At 41.3% G+C, this 23,983-nt stretch overlaps 1 protein-coding gene across 1 annotated transcript; it reads left to right on the top strand.

Annotated features, from left to right (window-relative positions):
- Positions 1 to 10,329: 10,329 nt before the first annotated feature.
- LOC306652188 (BTB/POZ domain-containing adapter for CUL3-mediated RhoA degradation protein 3-like) lies at positions 10,330 to 12,322 on the top strand. The gene has a single exon (XM_079125206.1). The coding sequence runs from the start codon at positions 10,909 to 10,911 to the stop codon at positions 11,311 to 11,313; it is 405 nt and encodes a 134-aa protein (XP_078981332.1). The 5' UTR covers positions 10,330 to 10,908; the 3' UTR covers positions 11,314 to 12,322.
- The last annotated feature ends 11,661 nt before the right edge of the window (positions 12,323 to 23,983 follow it).

The following is a 23,983-nucleotide window of genomic DNA, read 5'->3' as shown; positions in this document are numbered from 1 at the left end:
AGTCGTTCTTAAAGTAGAGTCAAATAAGATTATGAAGTATTTCCCTACAGTTTAAAGAAGAGAATGCTGGATCATGCAAAAATCTTTAACCCATTGCCTTGGAAATGAGAAACCCACTCACCATACATGCTCTAAACGTTAAATGTAGATTTCCCTGAGAGGAAAGGCCCATTTTTGATTATTTTGTGGTGGTTATGATATCTCTGCATGCATGTGCTTGTGTGTGTGCATGTGAGGGATTGAGAGAGAGAGACAGACAGACAGACAGAGACAGAGTGAGAGAGAGAGTGAGAGAGAGAGAGAGATTGTGAGAGAATGTGATTCTTGGCTCTTACTAAACTTAGGTAATTTATTGTTATTTCTTCCTTTGTGGGCTGAAGGGATTAGGCCCAGGAACTGAAAAGAAAGCCCTAGCCCTTTCTACGTGACCTGTCTCTAGCAATGGCTTCTAAACATTTTTCTTTTATTTTGGAAAGGTAATTGGAACCTTTTTTCCCCCTTTTGTAAATATGATCTTTTATTGTAACTCAAAATATAAAACAGGACTAAGTGGATGTTCCTTGATAGAACAGAGGCAGAGGTTCACTCCTTCCTCATGTTGTTGCTTCTTATCACTGGCACTTTCACCCATGCAGATGCCTAGTCTGAGACTTCACTACGACACTGCTTTATGCCCACCATCTCTGAGCCCTTGTTCTCAAAGGAAGATGGAATCCATAAATAGACAGATCCCTGCAAATTTTTTTTTCCTTATGAACCAGGGGAATGGGGGGAGGCTTTTTTAAATTTATTTTACTATTTGCACAGTATCATGTTTGCTTTTCTGCCTTTTCCATTATACTATAATGTCTCTGAAGAAAGAAAGTGAGGCTGCGTCTTACATGGTATCCTCACTGCTTACTATATGGTCTAATGGCGCAATTAGTGAATGATTGAAGCTCACAAGAAACATCGATGGAGAAACCAGATGGTATACTGATGAAGAATGCAAGCTTTGCAGTCATAGTGTGTCAGCTTGAATTCTGCCTTAATCAATTATTTGATGGTCAGACTTAGGAATTTTCCACATCAGTAAAATGGCGATTGCACATGAAAGCTTATGTTCACAGGATAGTCATCAGAATTAAGCCCTGATACCTAGTAAGTGTCCATAAGAAGTACTCAATAAATTTTAGATGAATTTTTTTGTTAAGTAAAAATCATACAACAGTTATTTAAAACAATCCCACAATCATCCCAAAGGGTACATTTTACCTTCAATGCCAGAAATTCTCAGTAGGGTGAGAGTCCATTGTTGGGGAGCTTTTGCAATCTGGTCTCCAAGAAACTGACACTTTTGACAGTACTGATGGCTTTGATGTGAAATTCTGTGTTTGATCTGTAAAACCATGCATGCTTTAGTACAATCAAATCTAAACTCCAAGTATACTAGTATCAATGGTATGTTAGGGCATTTATTCATGTATTAATATAAGAGAAATAGTTGAAAATTATGTACCATACTAACTATGAAGTTAAAGGTTGGCATTGAGATGTCTATAGACAAGTGAAGGTGAATCAAGAATATATTACTTTAAGTTTTCAATAGATGTTCCTCACCGGAGTATGTTACGCAGTTTGACCATTCGTATCAAAAAAACCTGAAATACTCATAAATCTACCATTTCTTGAGTTCCAATATCACAAAAGGGGAAAATTCCACATGCACCCTCATGTGATGTGTCACAGTCAAAAGAAGTTGTGCACAGTGTGGTGGCACATGCCTGTAGTCTCAGAAGCTCAGGATGCCAAGGCAAGAGAATTGGGAGTTAAAGACCAGCCAATTGAGTGAGGCCCTAAGCAACTTAGCAGAACCCTGTCTCAAAATATAATATAAAAAGTTAAAGGAGCTGGGGATGTGACCCAGTAGTTATGTGCCCCTGGGTTCCATCCCCAGTACCAGAAAAAAGAATGTGTACACAAATACTGCAAAAGATTTCGTCAGAGGCTGGCAATGTAACTCAGTGGCACAGTGCTTGCCTACCATGTGCAAGGTCCTCAGTTCAAGACGTCCAACTGCAGAAAACACAACAATAAAGGAAGAAAAAGAATGCACCCCATCCTAAATATCAAGCTAAGTGTATCAGAAATAGAAATATTTCATGTTGTGAGGTGACTAACCATAAGCAAGCTCTCTCATTGTATATATGCAAATATTTGGAAACCTCAAACACTTCTAGTCCCAAACATTTTGCATAAGGGGTACACAGCCTAGAGTACAAGTTAGCATTATATATCAATCAGATGGAAAGAGTTGAAGCAGTCATGTTACAACAGCATAAAAAGCTGGATATGAAAGACCTTTAAACATCCTGGGATTTGTGCAATAATCCTGTTCTGGGACTACATGCTATCAAGTAAGCCAGTGCTAAAAGACTGGTTCTGTAAGATCATTTAGCACCAAATGTTTGGATAAAGCCTCCCACTGTACTTCTTTCTCCCAATCAAAAGAAATCAAGGCAGGCTATATTGATTTTCCAAAGCGAATAATACTTACTGGAGAAGGGCTCAAAGCCAACACAGTCTCATGCCTTTCTTATGTCCATAATGGATGTCACACATCAGCCAATGTTAACTACTCATGTCTCTACCAAACAAAATTCAAGTACTCTTCTAATCCATTGATCCTACCATTATATGTTAATGGTTCTCAGAAGGACTGAAATCTATTTTTAAATAAATTTTAGACAGAAATGAAGAGTCTCAATTATATTCAACTATAGCCAAATGCATACATTTTACCCCTAAATTTGTTTTATCAGAACAAGGGTCAAAGCTGCATTAGGGATAAAAGAATGTGGACTGCTCACCCAGGTGTGATTGTTATGCAGACTTGATTTTGTAGCACACACTTCTACAGAAGTACTTTCCTTTTTTTTGATGGGCTACTTCTGAGCACAAATCTGATTCCTCATGACACCTGGCATGTCAAACATTCTCAGATCTGAAAAGTTGGGTGCTGTAATTCATGTCATTCTTTTTTTGATTACTGTGAATACACAACCACAGCTCCTAAACTTTGATGAGCTGAATGTGGGTGTGCTGACCATAAGTGAGCAACAGAGAACAGGCAGAGCTCCCCTTCCTCATCTTCTGTGTGGTCACGCCCTGGTTCGGGCCCAGGCAGCCGGCAGGAACCTGAGGTCCACTGGAAAACCTCTGGATCAATGGCAAACACTGCAACAGTAGCCACCTCTTTCTTCCCTTGCCTCTTCACAGGTCCTAAACAGAAAAATAGATATTCATCAGTCACTGTAAATGAGAGCACACCTGGACCAAGGGTGAGAGACTAAGGCATTTCCAGGACCTGCCTGCAGCCTGCAGGATGCACTGTGAGTGAGAGGGGGCGGTCAAGGTATGTTTGAGCAGAGTAACCCCATCTATTCTTAAAAGGAACATTCTGGCTACTCATAAAGATAGGAGTAACTGAAGAGTGACAAGGGGGCAAGTCAGGACCACTGGCACAACCTACTGGGAGGGTAAGACAGCCTTGATTAGGAAATGGCTGTCAATCTGAGCTGCTCATAAGTGAAGCAAGCTGCCTCAGGTGGTGCTAAGCAAGTCCCTAAGTCAATGGAACCACGGAGGATGGGTTACTGTCTAGGGCAGTTGTGCCATCAGTACTCAGGCATATAAGAGGACTTGGGTTAGACAATTCCCCAAGTCTCTTCCAACTGGAGATGATGAGGTTGAGGGAAATTAGCTGAAGGGATTATTTTCACAGAGGAGGGATAGCTGAGCACCTGGGATTATAAGGAGATGTTCAGTGGTGGAAATGTGGGAGAGGCACTACTGAGTGAATGAACAGCTGGAGCCAAGCTCCAGATGTGAATAAACAGGGTCTTTTGGGAATCTAGTGCACCAAGAGGAAAAAGGTATATGAAGGACCAACATGAGATGAAGTTAAGAAGAGCTGCAGGGCCTCATAGGGGAGAGCTCCCAAGGGGCCTGGTGATACTGAGAGAACACTTTGCCAGCCCTTGTTGAGGAGGCAAAAGAGAGGCTGTAGGAGCCAAAGAAGGTGGACCTGACTGCTTGGTTCCCCTGAACAGCTTTTTTTTTCCCCCCACACCTTGGTCACCAACTTCTTGAGGGCACACCTGCCCGATATTCACTGTGCTCACTGCCCAACTTCCCACTGGAAACTATATCCAGAACTGGCTTCCTCACAAGCAACAACATAAATGTAAGCACATGAGAGTGTGAGGCCCCGAATTGTGGGGCTGTTTTGTGACTTCACCGTAAGAAGTTGGGAACAGACAATTGTGGGGAGGACCACGATTTGATGGAAGAGAACTATACTCATGAGGAGCCACAAGATGGACTCCTTTCCTTCCATCAATTCAGAGCCCCTCCACAAGCACCAGCCCTGGAACGCCCAGTGCTCAGAACCCAGTGAAATCATCTTTAGGCAACAATGGGGCTTCAGCCTCCCGAAGGCTCCCATTGGTGGAGAGATTCTTGAGGCAGTTGATTCTTTGCCGAGCCAAGGGCCTGGTAACAAGTCTCAATGGTATGGATCCTCAAATGGCAAACCTGGGCCTTCCTGGAAGTAAGTATCCCTTCAGTCCTTTGAGTGTGGGCACAAACTTTCAGGGAAGGCGCTTTGTATTGATGGGGAGGTGGCTGCCTGCGTGGAGTGCTAAATAGTTAAGAGACAGACTCCTCTAGGATACTAAGGAGTTTGAGAAGGCAGAAACCATGTTGTGACTATCCAGAAAAGATACACTGGTGCCTTTGTCAAGGGTTCCTTGAGGGCCTCGCCCTTAAGTTCAGTTTATCTGTTTGAGGGATTGGGTGGGTCCTGGACTGAAGCCAGAAGGCCTGACTAAATCTCAGCAGGTCATGTTTCCTCTAGACCTAGTCTCACTTACCTCTGAAAGGTTAACATGGACTCTTAGGCTATGTGCAGAACTAGCTTTAACTAATAATAAAATGATGAGGTAGGAATGTAAGGAGGGAGGGAGGGAATGGATGGATGATTGAGCCAAATCAAGGAGAGGAATGAGAAACAGTTCAGTCCCAGCCAGAGCTGTCAGTCAGCTGCCTCTTTTCTTTCTTTTACTGCCTCAGCCTGGGTCTCCCTGTACTTTGGACTCATGGGACTGTGTTGTGTAGTAACCGGTGGCTGCATTATATCTATTCACTGGAAAAGAAGCTGCGGCGGGAGAGGCGTGCCCAGCAGTGGGTGGAAGTGATGAACGCTTCCACCTTCATTTACAGTCCACTCTTGTAGTGGGTCAATATGCCAAAATGCCATGATATCAATGCAGCTATTCAAATAGGCCCTCCCACAGCTGTTACCATCAGTGAGATGAAAGACCATATTCCAGAATGTCTGTGGGAGTCAGACACCCCTGAAGCCAGGGGTTATTGCCTCTGAGGCAGCATGCGCAGAGCAGAGACCCCTGGACCTATGAAAGCTGCTCTGGCAGTCTCAGGGCAGCCGGCGTCTAATCGAATGCCACAGCGCCACACCACCACACCACACCTTCATTCCTGATTCCCGTCTTTCAAGAGATACCCTTTGCCCCACCCCTCCACAAAATGCCTCCCATGTTGGAACACATTGTCTCCTACCCGTTGGACATCTATCCTGTAAGAAATGCCCACTACCATTCCCCTCCCACACTTGCCCTGGAATGAACTGTTTCAATGACAAGCTTTGGCTTCATATCTATAGCCTTAGCTCTTGTCTGCAGATATTTCAGTGCAGGTTTGAGTGATGAAATTGAGAAATGGCCTAATGAGTAATGGACTATCCAGAAGGGATTTTCTCTAAAGGAAAATCACACAGGTGAACTTTTGGCACATATCTCTGGGCATGTGTATGAGTCACTGGGTACAAAGCATGGGGTGCTAACACACATTTCTGTCATCTTGTACAGAGTGGTTGATTTTGTGATGATGGTTTTCTCTATTGTCAAATTTCCTTCTTCATGGGCTCACAGATCTGCTCTCAGGCCATCTCCTCACTACCTATCTATATGTGGTCACTGGATGAGATCTTATCATCTCTTTAAGGAAGCCACAGCAACATTTTAATTCACCCCAAGTAGTGACCACATGAATGAATCTCAACTATGCTGAGTGAGAGGAGCCATATTTTAAAATGTACACTCACTTTTGTAGAATCCTAGATAGTGCAACTGATATAGAGTGACAGAAAGTGTATCCATGGATATAAGATAGAATTATAGAAGAATTATAGAAGAATTATGGAATTATAGAAAGGCATGAAGACACTTAAGTGTTTATTTTCTCGATTTCAGTAAATGTTTCACTGCTGTATTTATGTGAAAATAATCAAACCAGTTTGAATATATATGGTTTCTTGCATTTCAGTTATATCTCAATAGAAATAGTGTTAAAAGGAAAAAAAAGTGACATTCCTGCATGTTTCTGTTCCGACTGTTGATTCCATGGGCCATACTTTATACAGTGTACATCTAGCTGTGGAGGCAATACAGAAAACTGGATGAACACAAGGAAACCATGGAATTGCTGCAATGTGATATGGTAAAAAGATCAGCAGATACTGCACAAAGGCATCATGCTTCTCATCCTCTTCTAAGAGTCACGATGCCAACTTGCCACTGATTCCTACAGGTCCTCTGCATACCTTTTTAAAACATCTAATAAGCAATATATACTAACTTCTGCAATCTGTAAAGTCAGCAGTTAAGGAAAATAGAATTTAAACCTTTTGCAAGGAGGGTGATGGAGGAGAGAGTAACAAACACAGTTCTGGAGAATAGAAAGGGTAGGTTGGAAAATAGAAAAGAAGGAAAGGAATGTGGAGAATTGTCTCAATTTATTGCTATATAACAAACCACCTGAGTTATGATTTCTCATTATTGTGAGCATCAGGAATTTGGGCAGGGCTCTTAAACTCCCAAACACTGAGGGGCCAAGGGAAGAGGTTATCTAGAGGCTGAAAGGCCATCTTGGATGCTCCAGCTCCAGCCTGGTATTGATGGAATGCAGTTCATCAATACCAGTGTGATCTCAGTCCATAACACATGCAACAGAACCACTCCTCCAAATTCAGCTGAACACAGTCACAGAATCATGAGAAGTAATAAACAGTTGTTTGTAGTTATTTTAAACCACAAATTTTAGGGATGATTTTTATGCAGTAACAAATAGCTGAGATGGAAGTAAACTCTTGCAGTGGCCAGGAATTCTTTTCAAATTTCTCATGGTCTCCTGATGCTGCTGTGTACATCTGCAATCATTCAAAGCCCAACTTAATCATTTAGTGGGTAACAACTCCATCAAAGATTTAGGAAGTGTGGAAAAGTGTGGCACAGCCCTTGCTGTCTTACTGAAGGGATAAGTTATATGTATGAAAGCAGGACCATTCAAAGAACATACGAGTTCTCAGGCCTGTCCACTAATTCCTAGATTTGCACCATAGGCTCTGTACAAATTTCAGACTTCTGAGTTTAAATTGAGTAGTTTGTACCAAGCCTACCAGAGTTCTCTCAGAGAGCTCAGGAGAAAGGTTTTTCATTTTCTTCAGAAACAAAAATTGTTATTATTTAGTGGGGCCAGCCCAAAAGGAAAAGTGTTGATCTATGTGTCCAGACAGTTGACTTCTAGTTGGATCTGCCAGTGAGGATCTCTCTGACCCATAATAAGAAAGACCCTCTAACTCAGCAGTTCTTTTATCTTGACCATGTTTTCCTCTAGTCATTTTCTAAAATATTTTTCCTAATTGATATATTCCTGCTTTCTGTAAGTATTCATTTTCCCTCCTATTCTCTTTAAATTTTCTTCCCCCCCCCCTCATAAAACCAGGGTTAATAAATGCCTAGGTTGTCAATTTTCAAGGGATGCAATTTACTTTCACCAATTACATTCTGTTGTAAATAAGTCTGCCTCTTTTATTTATTTATTTATTTATTTATTTATTTATTTTTGAGTGGGAATTGGGTCAGTAACCAGGGATTGAATTTAGAGGCAATCAATCATTGAGGCCTATCGCTAGCCCTGTTTTTTATTTTATTTAAGGACTAGGTCTCACTGAGTTACTTAGCACTTGATTGTTGCTGAGACTGGCTTAGAACTCGAAGTCCTTTTGCCTCATTCACCCAAGCTGCTGGGATTACAGGTGTAAACCAGTGTGTCCACCTAAGTCAGCCTCTTTTTAAACTTCCAGGAGAGCCAATAGCAATCCTCCTGGATTCATACATTATGCTAAGTCATAGTTCGGGGCTGTGAAGGATTAAGCTGTGCAGTTTTCCCATTAATAGGAAAAAATGTATGTAAGCACGTATACTTCAGTCTCTGCAGAGAGACTAGAGCAGTGGGGAGGGAACAGGAAAGAAGGGGTAACCCTCAAACATAGATCTTATTATGTGCTATAAGGAAAAACTATGCTCTCCCAGGTTTAGACTGAGTTGGTCACAGGAATATTATGGTGATTATGTAGATTCTCTGGGAGTTTGATGGTGAGGGAGCAATGAAATGGTTTGTAAGGAGTTCATTCCATGAAAAGACTGAGAAGCAGACTTGGAGGATTTCAGTTTCTTGAGGCAATCTGGATGTTACTGGTCCAGCTCATTCCTTGAGCTGGACACCCCAAGTCCATGATCCCTTCAGAGCCTAACACAAAACTAGTCCCACTGTAGGTTCTTAGAGAATGCCTGTAGATTAATCAGTGGTTACACTCTGGGAGATGCTAGAAAGCTCCAGGACATTCCCAGATAGTGAAGTAGACCTAGTAATGTTGCCTACAGTAACCTCCATTAGAGTTAACTGAATTGGCCCTTCTCAGAGAGGACCAATGGAAGCAACCAAATCATTCCATTACCTTCAGCTATATCAGAACTTGATAATAAACCCACAGTGAGAATTTGAAACAGATAGTTCTTATCTCTTGACAACAGGCTGTGGTAGAAGACCGAAGAGTTTGTACATAATTCCCTGGTGCCTCAGCAGGCACATCAAACCTCTGTTCATTTACCAGAGGACTAAGAAGAGAGGAATGCATGTTGAAATCTTGGGATCCAGAATGCCACCCTTTCTCTTATTTGGCACTCTGCTTTTCCCTGCATGTCAGTCAAAGGAGGAAATTTGTTTTCACATCTTCAAAGATAGAAAATAACCAGATTATCTTGAAACTATGAAAACTAGCAAGCTGAGCAAGTCAAAGATGGATGAATAGCAAATTAACTCAAAGTTTTGGCTAGTTCAAGCCACAGAAAATTCTAAGAATGTTAGGAAGCATGTCCTCGAACATCTGGATTTTCCAAAATCTGAAGACAAAAAGCAAGAGGTGAGAAAAAAGGATATTAAGTTGCAAATCACATTAAATAGAATAATGGAAATCTTCAGTAAGAATAATTTCTGCCTGGAGATGAATGGTCTTTAAAACCTACAGTCATCATTCCTTTTTAATTAGCAATCAGTTCTGGAGAATATCAATGAAAATAATTTAATCTTGCTGCTGAGTCCACCATTTAGGTCATTTGACTCTAGGCTTCATTCTCCTACTTTTGAGCCCTCTGTTGTGCAGGTGCTAAAGATCCCTGGGTAGAAGGGCTGGCTCCTGAGCACCAGGAAATGACAGGTTTTGCTCAGTTTCTTGAATTGGCCATCAATTGTGATCCTCTGGCCTTAGCTTCTAGAGTACTGGATATTTCAGGAATGATTGACATTCATGGATATGATCATTGATTTCACAGATGAGGAGTGGAATTTCCTTCAGCCAGTCCAGCAGAACTTATATAGAGATGTGATGTTGGAAAATTACAGAAACTTGGTGTTCCTGGCCATGACTTCTCATCATACCAAAGAATTTTCACCAGTCCAGGGCATAAGACATTTATTTCAGAAAGTGATTAATGGAAAATATGGAAATTGGGACCGTATTTACAATACATGACAATATGGAAAAATGTAAGTGAGATTGAATATCAGAAATCATACTATCAAAAATCAGACCTTATCCATCATCAGATAATTTATACTGGAGAGAGGTCCTACAAATGTCAAGAGTGTGGCAAAGATTTTAGTAAATCAAGCTTTATTCAGCACCAGAATGTTCATATTGGAGAGAACCCCTTCAAATGTGTGGAATGTGACAAAGCTTTTATAAAAAAAGCAAGCCTTATTTGTCATCAGAGAATTCATACTGTAGAGAAACCATACAAATGTACAACATGTGATAAATCTTTTAATGTAAATGCATCCCTCATTTGCCATCAGGGAATTCATAGTGGAGTAAAGCCCTATGAATGTAAAGAATGTGGCAAAGCTTTTAATCAAAAATCACACCTTGAGTAGGGATTTGGAGACTCCGTTGTCCTCCAACTTTTCATGGAAGAGATGTCAGGAGAAAGTGTGGTGAGCTCAACGGTTCCAGCGGCTGCTATCCACACCACTTCCTTCAAGGGTACGAGTCCCAGCTCCAAGTATGTAAAGCTGAATGTTGGGGGAGCCCTCTACTACACCACCATGCAGACCCTGACCAAGCAGGACACCATGCTGAAAGCCATGTTCAGTGGGCGCATGGAAGTGCTCACCAACAGCGAAGGCTGAATCCTCATTGACCGGTGTGGGAAGCACTTCGGTACAATACTCAACTACCTTCAAGATGGGGCCTTTCTCTTGCCCGAGAGCCACCGGGAGATCGAGGAGCTGCTAGCAGAAGCCAAGTACTACCTGGTCCAGGGCCTGGTGGAAGAATTCCAGGCAGCCTTGCAAAACAAAGAAACTTATGAGCCTTTCTGCAAGGTCCCTGTCATCACTTCATCCAAGGAAGAACAAAAGCTCATAGCAACTTCAAATAAGCCATCCGTGAAGTTGCTCTACAACAGAAGTAACAACAAATACTCATATACCAGCAATTCGGATGACAATATGTTGAAAAACATTGAACTGTTCGATAAGCTTTCTCTGCGCTTCAACGGAAAGGGCCTCTTCATAAAGGATGTCATTGGGGATGAAATGTGCTGCTGGTCTTTCTATGGTCAGGGCCGCAAGATTGCTGAGGTCTGTTGCACCTCCATCGTCTATGCCACTGAGAAGAAGCAGACCAAGGTTGAGTTCCCAGAAGCCCGGATTTATGAGGAGACCCTGAATATTTTGCTGTATGAGGCCCAGGATGGCCGGGGACCTGACAATGCACTCCTGGAGGCCACAGGTGGGGCTGCTGGCCGCTCTCATCACCAGGATGAGGACGAGGAGCAAGAGCGGGAACGGATTGAGCGTGTGCGGCGGGGCCACATCAAGCTGTCAGACGACCGGGCCCACCTCCACCAGTGACCAGGCGGGTCACCCAGCCGTCCCCTCGGCTCCCGCCTCCCTCCCTGCCTCGCTCAGACCCTGTGCAGGCTTCAGGCCTCCACCCGCCTGGAGTCTGCAAACCTTTTGTAACAAGCCAGGTGGCTATTTTGCTGTTTCTTGACCAGGTGACTGGACTATGGACCCAGGTGTACGTGCCCCTGTTGAGCTACCATCGGAGCCAGGCTTTCTTGGTCTCCGAGGAAAAGTGTGAATGAGTGAAGTGTCATGAGGACTTTGGTTGCAGTATTTATTTTTTGTGAGTGTTGACTACCTACTAGGGCTCTTTGGGTGACATTCCCTAAAGGCTCACGTGACAATTCCTCAAGCGTCCCTGCACTACCTGTTTCATGACCCTCCACCCTCAGCAGCCTGCCTTCTGGCTCCTGTGCCTGGTGTTTGTGGTCAGGTGCAGCTCAGAGCAGTGAGGCTGGGACCTGATGGACTCCTGCTCTGTCCTGTCGTGCAGTAGACTTCAAGGGGACACTTCTGCTGCCATGGCTCACCTTTGGTTTGATGCTTGCTGGGACGCTGCCATGCCGGCAGGTGCAGAGCTGTCCCTGGCAGTGAGTGCCCATCTTTCCTCCTGGCTCCTTCTGACTCCTGCCCCTTCTGGTTGCTGACCTTTTGACCCACTCCATTCCAAGAAGGTCACAAGACCTCCTTGCAGGTATAGCTTGCAGCATGCCCTTCGAAGGGATCTGCCCTCTCTCAGCCCTCTCCCCTGGAGAGCTGAGCTTGCCTTCCCAGCCTGGCATCCAGGCGGGATGCCACTCACACCCATCCCGAGGGAACTCGGCTGCTCAGGGCAGCTTCCCATCGTAAACAGCCATCACCTGCTGTCTCTGATTTCTCCACAGAATACAGCGGGCCTTGGTGAACAGGTGAGAGGTCGTGCAGATACCTTTTTTCCCGAACATGTCTGAGTTCGTGTTTGTTGAGGAATGTGTGTGACTGGGTGGGGATGTGTGCATGGCCCTCGGTGGCCTGGGCTGGAGCCCAGCTGTAAGCACAGTGCTTGTGTAGGACAGACTTTCTCAGTGACCTACCTCCAGGTTTTCTTGTGACGGTGCAGAAACGGAAGTGAAATGAAGGACTGATGGCGGGTTGAGATGAGGTGGTGGCTGTGGGGAGACGTGGGTGGCAGGCAGTGGATGGGTTTGTCTGCTTCATAAGGGAATCGTCACTGTTTTATACCAAAGGTGCTAACATGGGCAACTTTTGACGTGTATTCCAAAAAATGTGTTTCTATTTTGCAACGGTTTTTACACCTTAGCCTTTGAATATCTTTCTTTTGTATCCAGCAGCAAAGCCTACAATGAAACTTCAAAGCAATCATGACCGCACCTAAAAATCATATACTGGGTAGATGCTTTTGAACTGTTCTGTGAGGAATTTTTATATTAGGCCCCTTGGATTTTATTAATTGCTAAGGAAAGGGAGCTTACAAAAGTGTTTTGTAAATATTTTATACTGTGTAAGTTTTAAATGCCAACCCTGTTGTTGGGGTTAAACTTTTTTAGAAAGTTAATGTCAGTTCTGATGTTTTCTGTAGGAATGGAAAAGCCATGTATAAATCGTTTTGTAAATGTTTGTGTAAACAAGAAGTTTGTGGAACACTTGATTTGTTTGGGCTTCCATGCCTTAGGACCTGCCATTTTTGGCAGCTTTCTCTGCCTTCACTTTTCCTCCGACTTGGTACCTATGTTTTTTCGTCACTGCTTCCCAGGGATGCGAGCAGGTTTGTAAAACATTCCATGGTGACTAAAGCTGTCAACTGGTCCACGCTCTGCTATCAAATATTCTGTACAAGAACCTGATCTTTCTAATGTCGGCACCAAGGGTGAAAATACTTATGAACCATCCAACTCAAACACTGGCCCTGGGATTTGGTAAAGAGTAAGGTTGTATTATGTTGTAATAGCATTAAAACAAATTGGAATAGCAAAAAAAAAAAAAAAAAAAAAAATCACACCTTATTTGTCATCAGAGAATTCATACCAGAGAAGCCCTATAAATATAAAGAATGTGACAAAGCTTTTAATGCAAAATCACAACTTATTCACCACCAGAGAATTCATAGTGAAGAGAAAACCTACCAATGTAAAGAATGTGGCAAGCTTTTAATGCAAAATCAAACCTTATTTGGGACCAGAGAATTCATGCTGTAGAGAAGCCCTATGAATGTAAAGAATGTGCCAAAGGTCTTAATATAAAATCACAACATATTCACCACCAGAGAATTCAGAGTGGACAGAAGCCCTACCAATGTAAAGAATTTGGCAAAGATTTTAATACAAAACCACACCTTATTCGCCACCAGAGAATGCATAATGGAGAGAAGCCTTACAAATGGAAAGAGTGTGACTAAGCTTTTAATTGACTATCATGCTTATTTAACACCAGTAAATTTATACTGGTGAGAAACAATAGGACTATGAATATTGTGGCAAAATTTTAATAAAAAATACCTGATTCACCATCAGGGAAATCATAGTGGATAGAAGCTCTAAGAATCTAAAGAATGTGACAAAACATTTAATAGAAAATCATACATTCTTCATGACTAGAGAAATCATTCTGGAAAGAAGCCCTACAAATATAAGGAATGTGGCAAAAGGTTTTTTTTTTACTTTTTAAAAAAATATAATTATTTGTAATTAGGTATACATGACAGTAGAATGCTTTCAGACTAAATATACAGAAATGGAGCACAAATTCTCTTTCCACAGACTGAAAATGTTGCAGAAAGAGAAAGGTAGTGTAATCATGTATTTATACAGGGTAATAGTGTCCATATTATTTCAATGTCCTATCACTACCTACACAGTCTTCCTTACCCTCACTCTACTCTGCACAATCCAAGACCCATCATTCCCCCCTCTCATATTATGGATCAGCATCCACTTATACATAAAATATTTGGATTTCAAAAAAATTATTTAATCTTGTACTCAGTAATGCAGTACTTGTTATGGTTTTGTCACCAGTCAATTCAGTAATTGGTATTGTTCCTGAGGTAATTTTATACTGACAAATAAGGTTAATGGAACTTTTAGTGAAGAACCCAGCAGACTTTCTTGCCAACAGGTGAGTTAAAGATTGGGAGATGAATTCCCAAATGCTCTGGTTTCTAGGACCAGAGAGGGACTCATGTAGGTAGTACTCTTTCAAAAACTCCTCCCCTCCTGTTGATCTGAGATCAAAAAATTCCAGAGGGAGTAAACTAGAATCAATTTAGAGTGGGAGGGACAAACCAAAGACAGACAATTGGTGGTCACAACCAGGAAAAGGAATTTACTTCAGTAACTTGACATAATAATGGCTAGTTTGTGCTGCTCCTCTGCTTTGCCTACTATTAATCTTTAGCCGGATTTGACAACTTGTTTTATTTCCACTCTAGGATGTCCTGTACATTCATAACTCACTAGAGGCAGTAAAGAGTGCCCTAGTGGCATATCAGAGGCAGAGCAATGTTAAAATTGGGATGAATGAGACATTCAGCAATTATGTTTAGAGAATCAGTCTGATAGATAGCAATGTGGTTGATCTGGATGAAATAGAAAACACAGCAAACTTAACCTTCAGCATGGTAAGTTTTTCACATCTTTTGTGACATGTTTTGTGTTGCACTGTGTTTTATATGTACCTAGATGGCATTCCATCACCTTTGAGAACAGTCTTCTGGCATATTTGAGAGTCTGCACTTTGTTTTGTGCTTAGTCCATATCTCTGTATTTACACCAGGTCTGTGATGTGAAAAGCATGTCAGCACTAGACCAGACTAGGAAAGGGAGATGTGCAGGAGTGAGGTTGTTTGTCAAGGCCTCACCGCAAGTTGTTGGCACAGATGACAGGTGTATTATGTTACCAGTGGCCCATCTGGACAAGAAGTTCTGGCACATACTTCCAAAGGAGGTCTTATTGATCTTTTCAAAGTTGTTATATGCAATAGCAGTGACAGTGACAGTTACCAAAATTATTTGACATTTCTTTAAGCCCGTATTTCTGATTTATGCTTCTCTCTGCATGTTTGAGAGGGGGTAAACCTCTTGCATATGATGTCAGGAAATCCATTTAAAATAGATCAGTTCAAAACCACTCAACTTACAAGGTCACTGAATTCAGTTCCTCATTTTACCTACAAGGAAACCAAGTAACCTATGAAATTACTGATGCCCCCTGACTACAGTTTTCATGTTGTCAGTGATTATAATATAGTCTGTTATTTTTTTATTGTTGTTTGTTTTAATTACCTTTACATGCATTGTTCTGGGAACCCTGCAAATTATCTTCTTAACAGCTCTTGGCCCTACCCTTTAAAGATTTCATACTGCAAAGACATAGGCATATATAAAAATGGGAAATCAAATACAGGAAATTGTACTAGAAGTTCAAGTAACCACCAAAGCTGGAAACAACCTCACACATAAATGCAGTAAATTGGTAATAGTATCCATCTATCCTACGACTTCTAGTCGCATCCTATCCAGGCTAGTCTGGGTAAAAGTTCTGTCTTCCCATACTCCCATTCCTCTGCCATTTCTCTTGAAAGTGTCTGAAACATGTTAAATAAGTTTGACCAGTTGTTTTTTTTTTTTTAATTCTAGATGTCATTCAAATTTTAATGTTTATTTATGTCTCATCTTTTCTTCTTGTTCTTTTTGCCTTCTAAGATGCTGCCATTCTGCAAAGAGAGTCTTTTGATCAAGTGACCAACAGAATTGGTACCACAAAAATCACAAACATAAAGGTAAATAACAGGAGACTTACCCTGAAGTAAAAATAAATGCATCAGCATCTCTCTGCTTGTGACATGCTACTTTCTTATCAAAAGTAACACTTTATCTCACAGTACTAAAATTTCAAGACAAAGCAATTAGTAAATTACCATATTAGTGAATAAATGAATATCATGTTAGGTATGTATCTTCTGCCAAGCTGGGAGAGCCACAGTGAGCAGCATAGACATGTGACCCTTATTCTAGTGCAGCTCAAAATCCATCAGTCAAAAATAATCTTTAACACAGAAGTACACAGATAACTAATCCCAAGTCTAATAAATGTTATAAAGGAAACATATAGGGTATGTTGAGGGAATTCTAAGAGATCAGGAAGGATTCCCTAGGGAAATGACTTAAGCTAAGACAGTCAACTATCTATACTAATGATGGAGGACAAAGGTATAGAGCATCTAAAAGTGGTATCCAGTCTCAAAATCATTTCCCATGTTTAAACTGCAGTCTTAAAACATTAATACCTTCAGTGTCAACAAGTTACCTTCATCATGTACCTTTTCTTTGTTGTTCTATCCAGACATAGTAGAATGGTAATATAAGAAATCTTTGATATGTTTTGGTATCCTATGTAAATTTTATTATAGTATTCTCCGATAAGAGTGTGGTTTAATATTTTAAGTCCCGGGCTAAGATAAAGTGAAAGCCAGGAAGATTGCTACTAAATTGCAATGGTGTCATCAAGATGCATCTTGCATTTGATAGTTTCAGAGGATATGAGGCTTAAAAGAAATAAACTTGGAGTAGAACCATAGTTCAGGCACTTTTTGGTATAATGCTTTCCATCTTATTTGTTCATCCTTAGCATTTTTATACCATCAAAATCATTTATTTAATATTTTAATGCATTATAAACTGGGCTCTTATTGATTTTCTACCTCTGCAATTTTTTGTAAACCTAAGTGACCTAAGCAGTTAGAAAGTAGCCGTACAGAAGGCACAACTCTCTCTTTTTATAACTAAATTTATACTCATGACCCAATCTAGATCTTCCTGGGAATAAAATGAAGTTTACTGTGTAAACTTTTTTAAAAAGATTGAAATAAATAAGACTTTGAATTAGAACTATTAAGCCTCCTTCTTTATGTTTCTGAGAGTTGTTGCCATCAATTGACCATCACCATAGGGAAAAAGAGGGAGATATAGGGGAGTGCTTGTGTTTTGTTTATGTCCAGCTCTTTTTGTTGTTATTGTTTTATTTGTTATTTTAGGAGAGTGTTTAGGCTGGAATGGGCATAAAACTCTCCCTTAAGTGGTCTTGTCACAAAGGAGTGTGACCAATACCAACAAGATGTGGTTTCTTTCATAACCAAACCAGATAAAATATGGCTTTCCTGAGAATTTACAGAGCATGTATTTTTATATCAACCTAACCTATTTAGATTTCTCATATTAAGAAATATAAATCTACTTTGTTCTAGAAGAGCTTTATTGGTCACACATAAGCAATTTTACTTCTGTTTAGTGAGTGAATTCAAGGTTTTCATGACTTCATTTGAGATTTATTTATTTCATATCAGTGATAGTAGCTATTATACTATGTCTAAATAAAATATTTTCTTTTTTCTCTCACTGTGTCTTACTAAAACCTCCCCCCATTCCCCTGGTTCATAAAAGAAAAAAATCTGCATTGATCTGTCCATTTATGGATTCCTTCTTCCTTTGAAAGCCAGGGCTAATAGATCGTGAGCATAAAGCAGTGTTCTAGTGAAGTCTTAGACTTTAGGCATCTGCATGGTTGAAAGCACCAAGGATAAGAAGCAACAAAGTGAAGAAGGAGTGAACCTCCACTTAGTCCTGTTTTATATTTTGAGTTACAATATAAGATCATGTATACAAAAGGGAACAAAAAGGTTCCAATTACCTTTCAAAAATAAAAGACAAAGGTTTAAAAGCCATTGCAAGAGAGAGGTCATATAGATAAGGGTAAGGCTTTCTTTTCAATTGCTTCACCTAATCCCTTCAGCCTAAATAGAAAACAAACAAACAAACAAAAATTACCTATGTTTAATAAGAGCCAAGAATTGCAATCTCTCAAAATCTCTCTCTCTCTCTCTCTCTCTCTCTCTCTCTCTCTCTCTCTCTCTCTCTCTCTCTCTCTCTATCTATCTGTCACACACACACAAACAAAAACACCACCACAAAATAAGCGAAAACTGGCCATTCCTCTCAGGGAAGTCTACATTTAAAGTTTAAAGCAACTATGGTGAGTGGGTTGCTCATTTCAAAGTCAATGGGTAAAAGAAGTTTGGTGCATGATCCAGGCTTTCTCATCTTTAAACTGGAGCCAAATAGTTCATAGTCATATTTGTCTCTCGTTTTAGGACCATTTCCAGAAATTATTCAAGGTGTTCCCATGTAACTGAGTGAGAGTGACAGGGGTCTCTTAACTTTTGGGTTGCCATGAAACTCTACACACTATGGATGTCTTCCTGTATATAATTCTAGGAGGTACTCACCAGCCCTTCCTCTATGCAAATCTATAGAGCAAGCAGATGACTCTCTGTGCACACTACAGCATCCACCACACGTGTTTGAACAAGACATGATTAGGGAAAGGATACCATGGGGTATGGTGGAAAGAGCAGGAACTCTAATGTCAGGCAAATGCAGATTGGAGAAGTGGCTCAGGAACAACACAACAACAACAAATTATAAGATAATGGCATATGCTCTTGGAACCTGTCTCTTCATTAGTATGAGCAGACTAATGATAGCCATTTTTCAGGGTTCTTGTATCAGAAACAATTCAGAGATAACCACAAAAGATTCAATCTATCATAGATATTAGCTATTCAGCCCATAGTGTGGCGTGGTTCATGGGCCTCATGATGACTTGTTTGACCAGTGGCATAGCCATTGTGACTGCCATACCTGTGTGCCCTCAGCAACTGTCATTCTTGTGGCAATTGAATTTACCGTCCTGCAGAACAGCACTGCCTTTGGGATCTAGACCAGGGTCTTACACTCGTTTGAACTTAAAACCTGGATGGAGGGAACTGAGCTCATCCACAAGTATTGATTCAATGTGTCCCTTCAAAGCCAACCATCAAACAGGGGAAGAACATTGCCCTCCTACTGGCAAATGAGACACAACAGACTGACTTTTCCAAAAATCTTTACTAACATAACATTCAAGTGGGCCCTCTGCATCAACATGATTGCTGTGAGGTTAGATCCATTTACTATTCATACCCCTGGTACTAAAGCTCCCATCTTCAGTGAGAAAATGCTACAGATATGAAGAAAATGCTTGGTATTAAAACAGTTAATTCCAGGTCCAGTGTGGGAAGGGAATGGTAGTGAACATTCCTTTCATAATAGATGTCCAATGGGTAGGAGACAGTGTGTTCCAGCATCGGAGGCATTTTGTGGAGGGGTGGGGCAGAGGGAATCTCCTGAAAGATGGGAATCAGGAATGGTGAATCAGGTCTGGCACTGTGGCATCCAATTAGATACCAGCTTCCATGAGAACACCAGAGCAGCTTGCAGAGAAACAGGGGTCTCTGCCATGGGGCTGCTGCCTCTGAGACCATAACCCCTGGCTTCAGGGGTGTCTGATTCCCACAGACAATCTGGAATATGGACTTTCATCTCAGTGTTGGTAACAGCTGTGGTAGGGCCAATTTTGTTAGCTGCATTGATACCATGGCGTTTCTGCATATTGATCCAGTAAGAGTGGACTGTAAATGAAGATGGAATCATTCATCAATTCCACCCACTGCTGGGCATGCCTCTCCCACTACACCTTCTTCCTCCAGTGAATAAATATAATGCAGCCACCAGTTACTACACAACACAGTCCCATGTGTCCACACTATAGTGAAACACAGGCTGAGTTCATAAAAGAAAGAAAAGAGGCAGCTGACTGAAAGCTCTGGCTTGGGACCTGAAATGTTTCTCATTCCTCTCCTTGATTTGGCTCATTCATCCATCCAATCCCTCACTCCATCCTTAAAGACCTATGTCATCATTTTATTATTTAGTTGAAGCTAGGACTGCAGGGAGCCTAAGAGTCCATGCAAGCCTGTTAGAGATAAGGGACACTAGGTCTAGAGGAAACATGACCTGCTGAGACTCAGTCAGGCCTTTTGGCTCCCAGTCCAGGACGCACCCAATCCCTCAGACTGATAAACTGAACTTAAGGGCGAGGCCCTCAAGGAACCACTTGACAAGGGCACTAGTGTATCTTTTCTAGTTGGGCAGAACATGGTTTCTGCCTTCTAAAACTCCTTAGTTTTCTAGAGGAGTCTGTCTCTTAACTCTTTAGCACTCCATGCATGTAGTGACCAACCCCGTCGATACAAAGCATCTTCACTGAAATTTTGTCCCCACACTCAATGAACTGAAGGGATACTTACTGCCAGGATGGCCCAGGTTTGCCATTTGAGGATCCATACTGTTGAGATTTGTTACCAGGCCCATGGCTCGGCAAAGAATCAACTGCCCCAAGAATCTGTCCAACATTGGGAGTCTTCGGAAGGCTCAAGCCCCATTGTTGCCTAAAGATGGTGTCACTGGGTTCTGAGCACTGGGCATTCCAGGGCTGGTGCTTGTGGAGTGGCTCTGAGTTGATGGAAGTAAGAGACACCATCTTGTGACACCTCATGATATTAGTTCTCTTTCTTCAAATACTGGTCTACCCCAGAATTGTCTGTTCCCAACTTCTTATGGTGAAGTCACAAAACAGCCCCCTGATTCAGGGCCTCACACACTCATGGCCTTATATTTATGTTGTTGCTTGTTACAAAGGCATTTCTGGATATATTTTCCAGTGGGAAGTTGGGCAGTGAGCACAGTGAATATTGGGCAGGCTTGTCCTGAAGAAGTTTGTGACCAAGCTGTCAGTGAAAAAAAATATTCAGGGGATCCAAGTGGTCAAAACCATCTTATTTGGGTCCTACAGTCTCTCTTTTGCTTCTTCAACAAGGGCTGCCAAAGTGTTTTCTCAGCATTATGAGTCCCCGTGTGAGCTCTCCCCTATGCAGCCCTGCATCTTTTCCTAACTTCATCTCCCTCCCCATCATTCATATACCTTTTATTCTTGGTATGCTAGATTACTCAAAGACCCTATTTATTCAGCTCTGGAGCTTGGCTCAACTGTTCCTTCACTCACTAGTGCCTCTCCCACATTTTTACCACTGAACACCTCCTTATCATCCAAGGTGTTCAGCTATCCCTACTCTGAAAAAAATATTGCCTTCAACTGATTTCCCTGAACCATATTATCTCTACTTGGAAGAGACTTGGAGAGTTGTCTATTCCAACTCCTCTCATATGCTGTAGTACTGATGGCATAACTTCCCTACTCAGTAACCCGTCCCCCATGTTCCATTGACTCAGGGACTTGCTTACCACCACCTGAGGCATCTTGCTTCATTTAGGACCAGCTCACATTGAAAGCCATTTCCTAATCAAGGCTACATCAGCCTCCCACTAGGTTGTACCAGAGGTTGTGACTTGGCCTCTTGTCACTCTACAGTTACTCCCATCTTTATCAGTAGCCAGAATAATCCCTTTAAGAATAGATGGTGTTACTCTGTTCAAACATACCGTGACTTCCCCCTCTCACTCAGAGTGCTTCCTGCAGGCTGCAGGTGGACCCTGGAAATTTCTTAGTCTCTCACCATGTGGTCCAGGTGTGCTCTCCTTTACAGTGACTAATTAATTCCTCTTTTTCTCTAAGATGTGTGAAGAAGGCAAGGGAAGAAATAGGTGGCTGCTGTTGCAGTGTGTGCCTTTGATCTAGAGGTTTGACAATGGACCTCAGATTCCTGCAGGCTGCCTGGGCCTGAGCCAGGGTGTGACCACACAGAATATGAGGAAGAGGAACTGTGCTGTTCCCTAGTGTTCCCTTCTGGTCAACACACCCACATTCACCTCATCAAAGTTTAGGAGCTGTGGTTGTTTTATTCACAGTCATCAGAAAAAGAATGAAATGAATTACAACACCCAGCTTTTCAGATCTGAGAATGTTTGACATTCCAGGTGTCATGAGGAATCAGACTTATGCTCAGATTTAGCCCAGAAAAGGAAAAGCAAAGTACTTCTGCAGAAGGGTATGTTACCAAATAAGGTCTGAAGAACATTCATCCCTGGGTGGGCAGTCCATCTGTTTTTGTCCCTAATGCAGCTCTGACACTTGACCTCATGAAACATATTAAGGGGTAATATTTATGCATTTGGCTATAATTGAGGTATAATTGAGACTCTTCATTACTGTCTAAAATTTACTTAAAAATAGATTTTAATTTTTCTGATGACTATTAACATATATTGGTAGGATCATTGCATTAGAACAGCACTTGACTTTGGTTTGGTAGGGAAATAATTAGTTAATATTGGCAGATGCATTACCACCATTATAGACATAACAGTGTCTCTAAAGTGTGTCATCTTTGACCCCTTCTCCAGTAAGTATTATACCATTTGGAAATTCAATATAGACTCCCTTGGTTTCTTTTGATTAGGAAAAATATCTACAGTGGGAGGCTTTATTCTAACATTTGGTGCTACATAATCTTGTGGAACCAGAATTTTAGCACCAGCTTACTTGGTAGCATGTAGTCTCAGACCAGGATTATTGCACATGTCCCAGGATGTTTAAAGGTCTTTCATATCCAGCTGTTTATGCTGTTGATACATGACTGCTTCAACTCTTTCCATCTGAATAATGTATAATGCTAACTTGTACTCTAGGCTGTGTACCTCTTATTCAAAGTGTTTGGGACTAGAAGTGTTTAAGTTTTCCAAATATTTGCATATATACAATGAGATACCTTGGGTATGGGCAGTCAGTTTTCAAAATGAAACATTTATTTTTCATATACGCCTAGCTTGCTATTTCAGAAGGGGTAGATTCTTTTGTTTTGTTTTGTTTTTTTGTGGTGCTGGGGATTTGAACCCAGGGCCTTGTGCTTACAAGGCAAGCATTCTACCAACTGAGCTATATCCCCAGCCCGAAGGGGTAGATTCTTTTTATCTGTTATTGTGTTTTTTTGCAGTTTCAAGGCTTGAACTGAGGACCTTGCACATGATAGGCAAGCACTCTGCCACTGAGTTGCATCCCCTACCTCTGATGTAATCTCATGCAATATTTGTATACCTTCTTTTTTCTGGTACTGGGGTTTAAACCCAGGCTCACTTAACTACTGGGTCACATCTCTAGCTCCATTTACATTTTTATATTTTATTTAGAGAAAGGGTTCTTTAACTTGCTTAGGGACTCACTCAATTGGCTGACCTTAAACATTCCAAATCTCATGCCTTGGCCTCCTGAGCTGCTGGGATTCCAGGCATGTGCCACCACATTGGACACACCTTCATTTTGACTGTGACCCATCACGTGAGGGCACATGTGGAATTTTACACTTATGTGATACTGGCACGCAAGAAAATGAAGATTTTCGAGTATTTTAGTTCTTTTTCATTAGGAATGGTCCAACTGCATAACATTCAAGTGAGGAACATCTATTTGAAAAGATAAAGTAATATAATCTTAATTCACCTTCACTTGTCTATAGACATCTCAATCCAAAACTTTAACTTCATAATTTAATGGACACTTGTTAGGTATCATGGCATAATCCTGACTATCCATGACTATCCTGTGGACATAAGTATTCATATGCAATTCCCATTTTGCTGATGGGGAAACTTTCTATGTCTGACCATCAAATAATTGGTTAAGGCAGAATTCAAGCTGAGATTCTATGACTGCAAATCTTGCATTCTTAATCAGTATGCCATCTGGTTTCTTCTTTGATCTTTCTTGTGAGCTTCACTCATTCACAAAGTGCCTCATTAGACCACATAATAAGCAGTGAGGATACCATGTAGGATGCAGCCTCTCTTTC

The sequence above is a fragment of the Sciurus vulgaris genome (assembly GCF_902686455.1).
Source record: "Sciurus vulgaris genome assembly, contig: HiC_scaffold_138_arrow_ctg1, whole genome shotgun sequence".
NCBI lineage: Eukaryota > Metazoa > Chordata > Mammalia > Rodentia > Sciuridae > Sciurus > Sciurus vulgaris.
This window is presented reverse-complemented; position numbering and strand designations above follow the sequence as displayed.

What these genes read in the sequence shown, in the direction of transcription:
- LOC306652188 (XM_079125206.1), top strand. Translation starts at nt 10,909, where the DNA reads ATGTTGAAAAACATTGAACTGTTCGATAAGCTTTCTCTGCGCTTCAAC.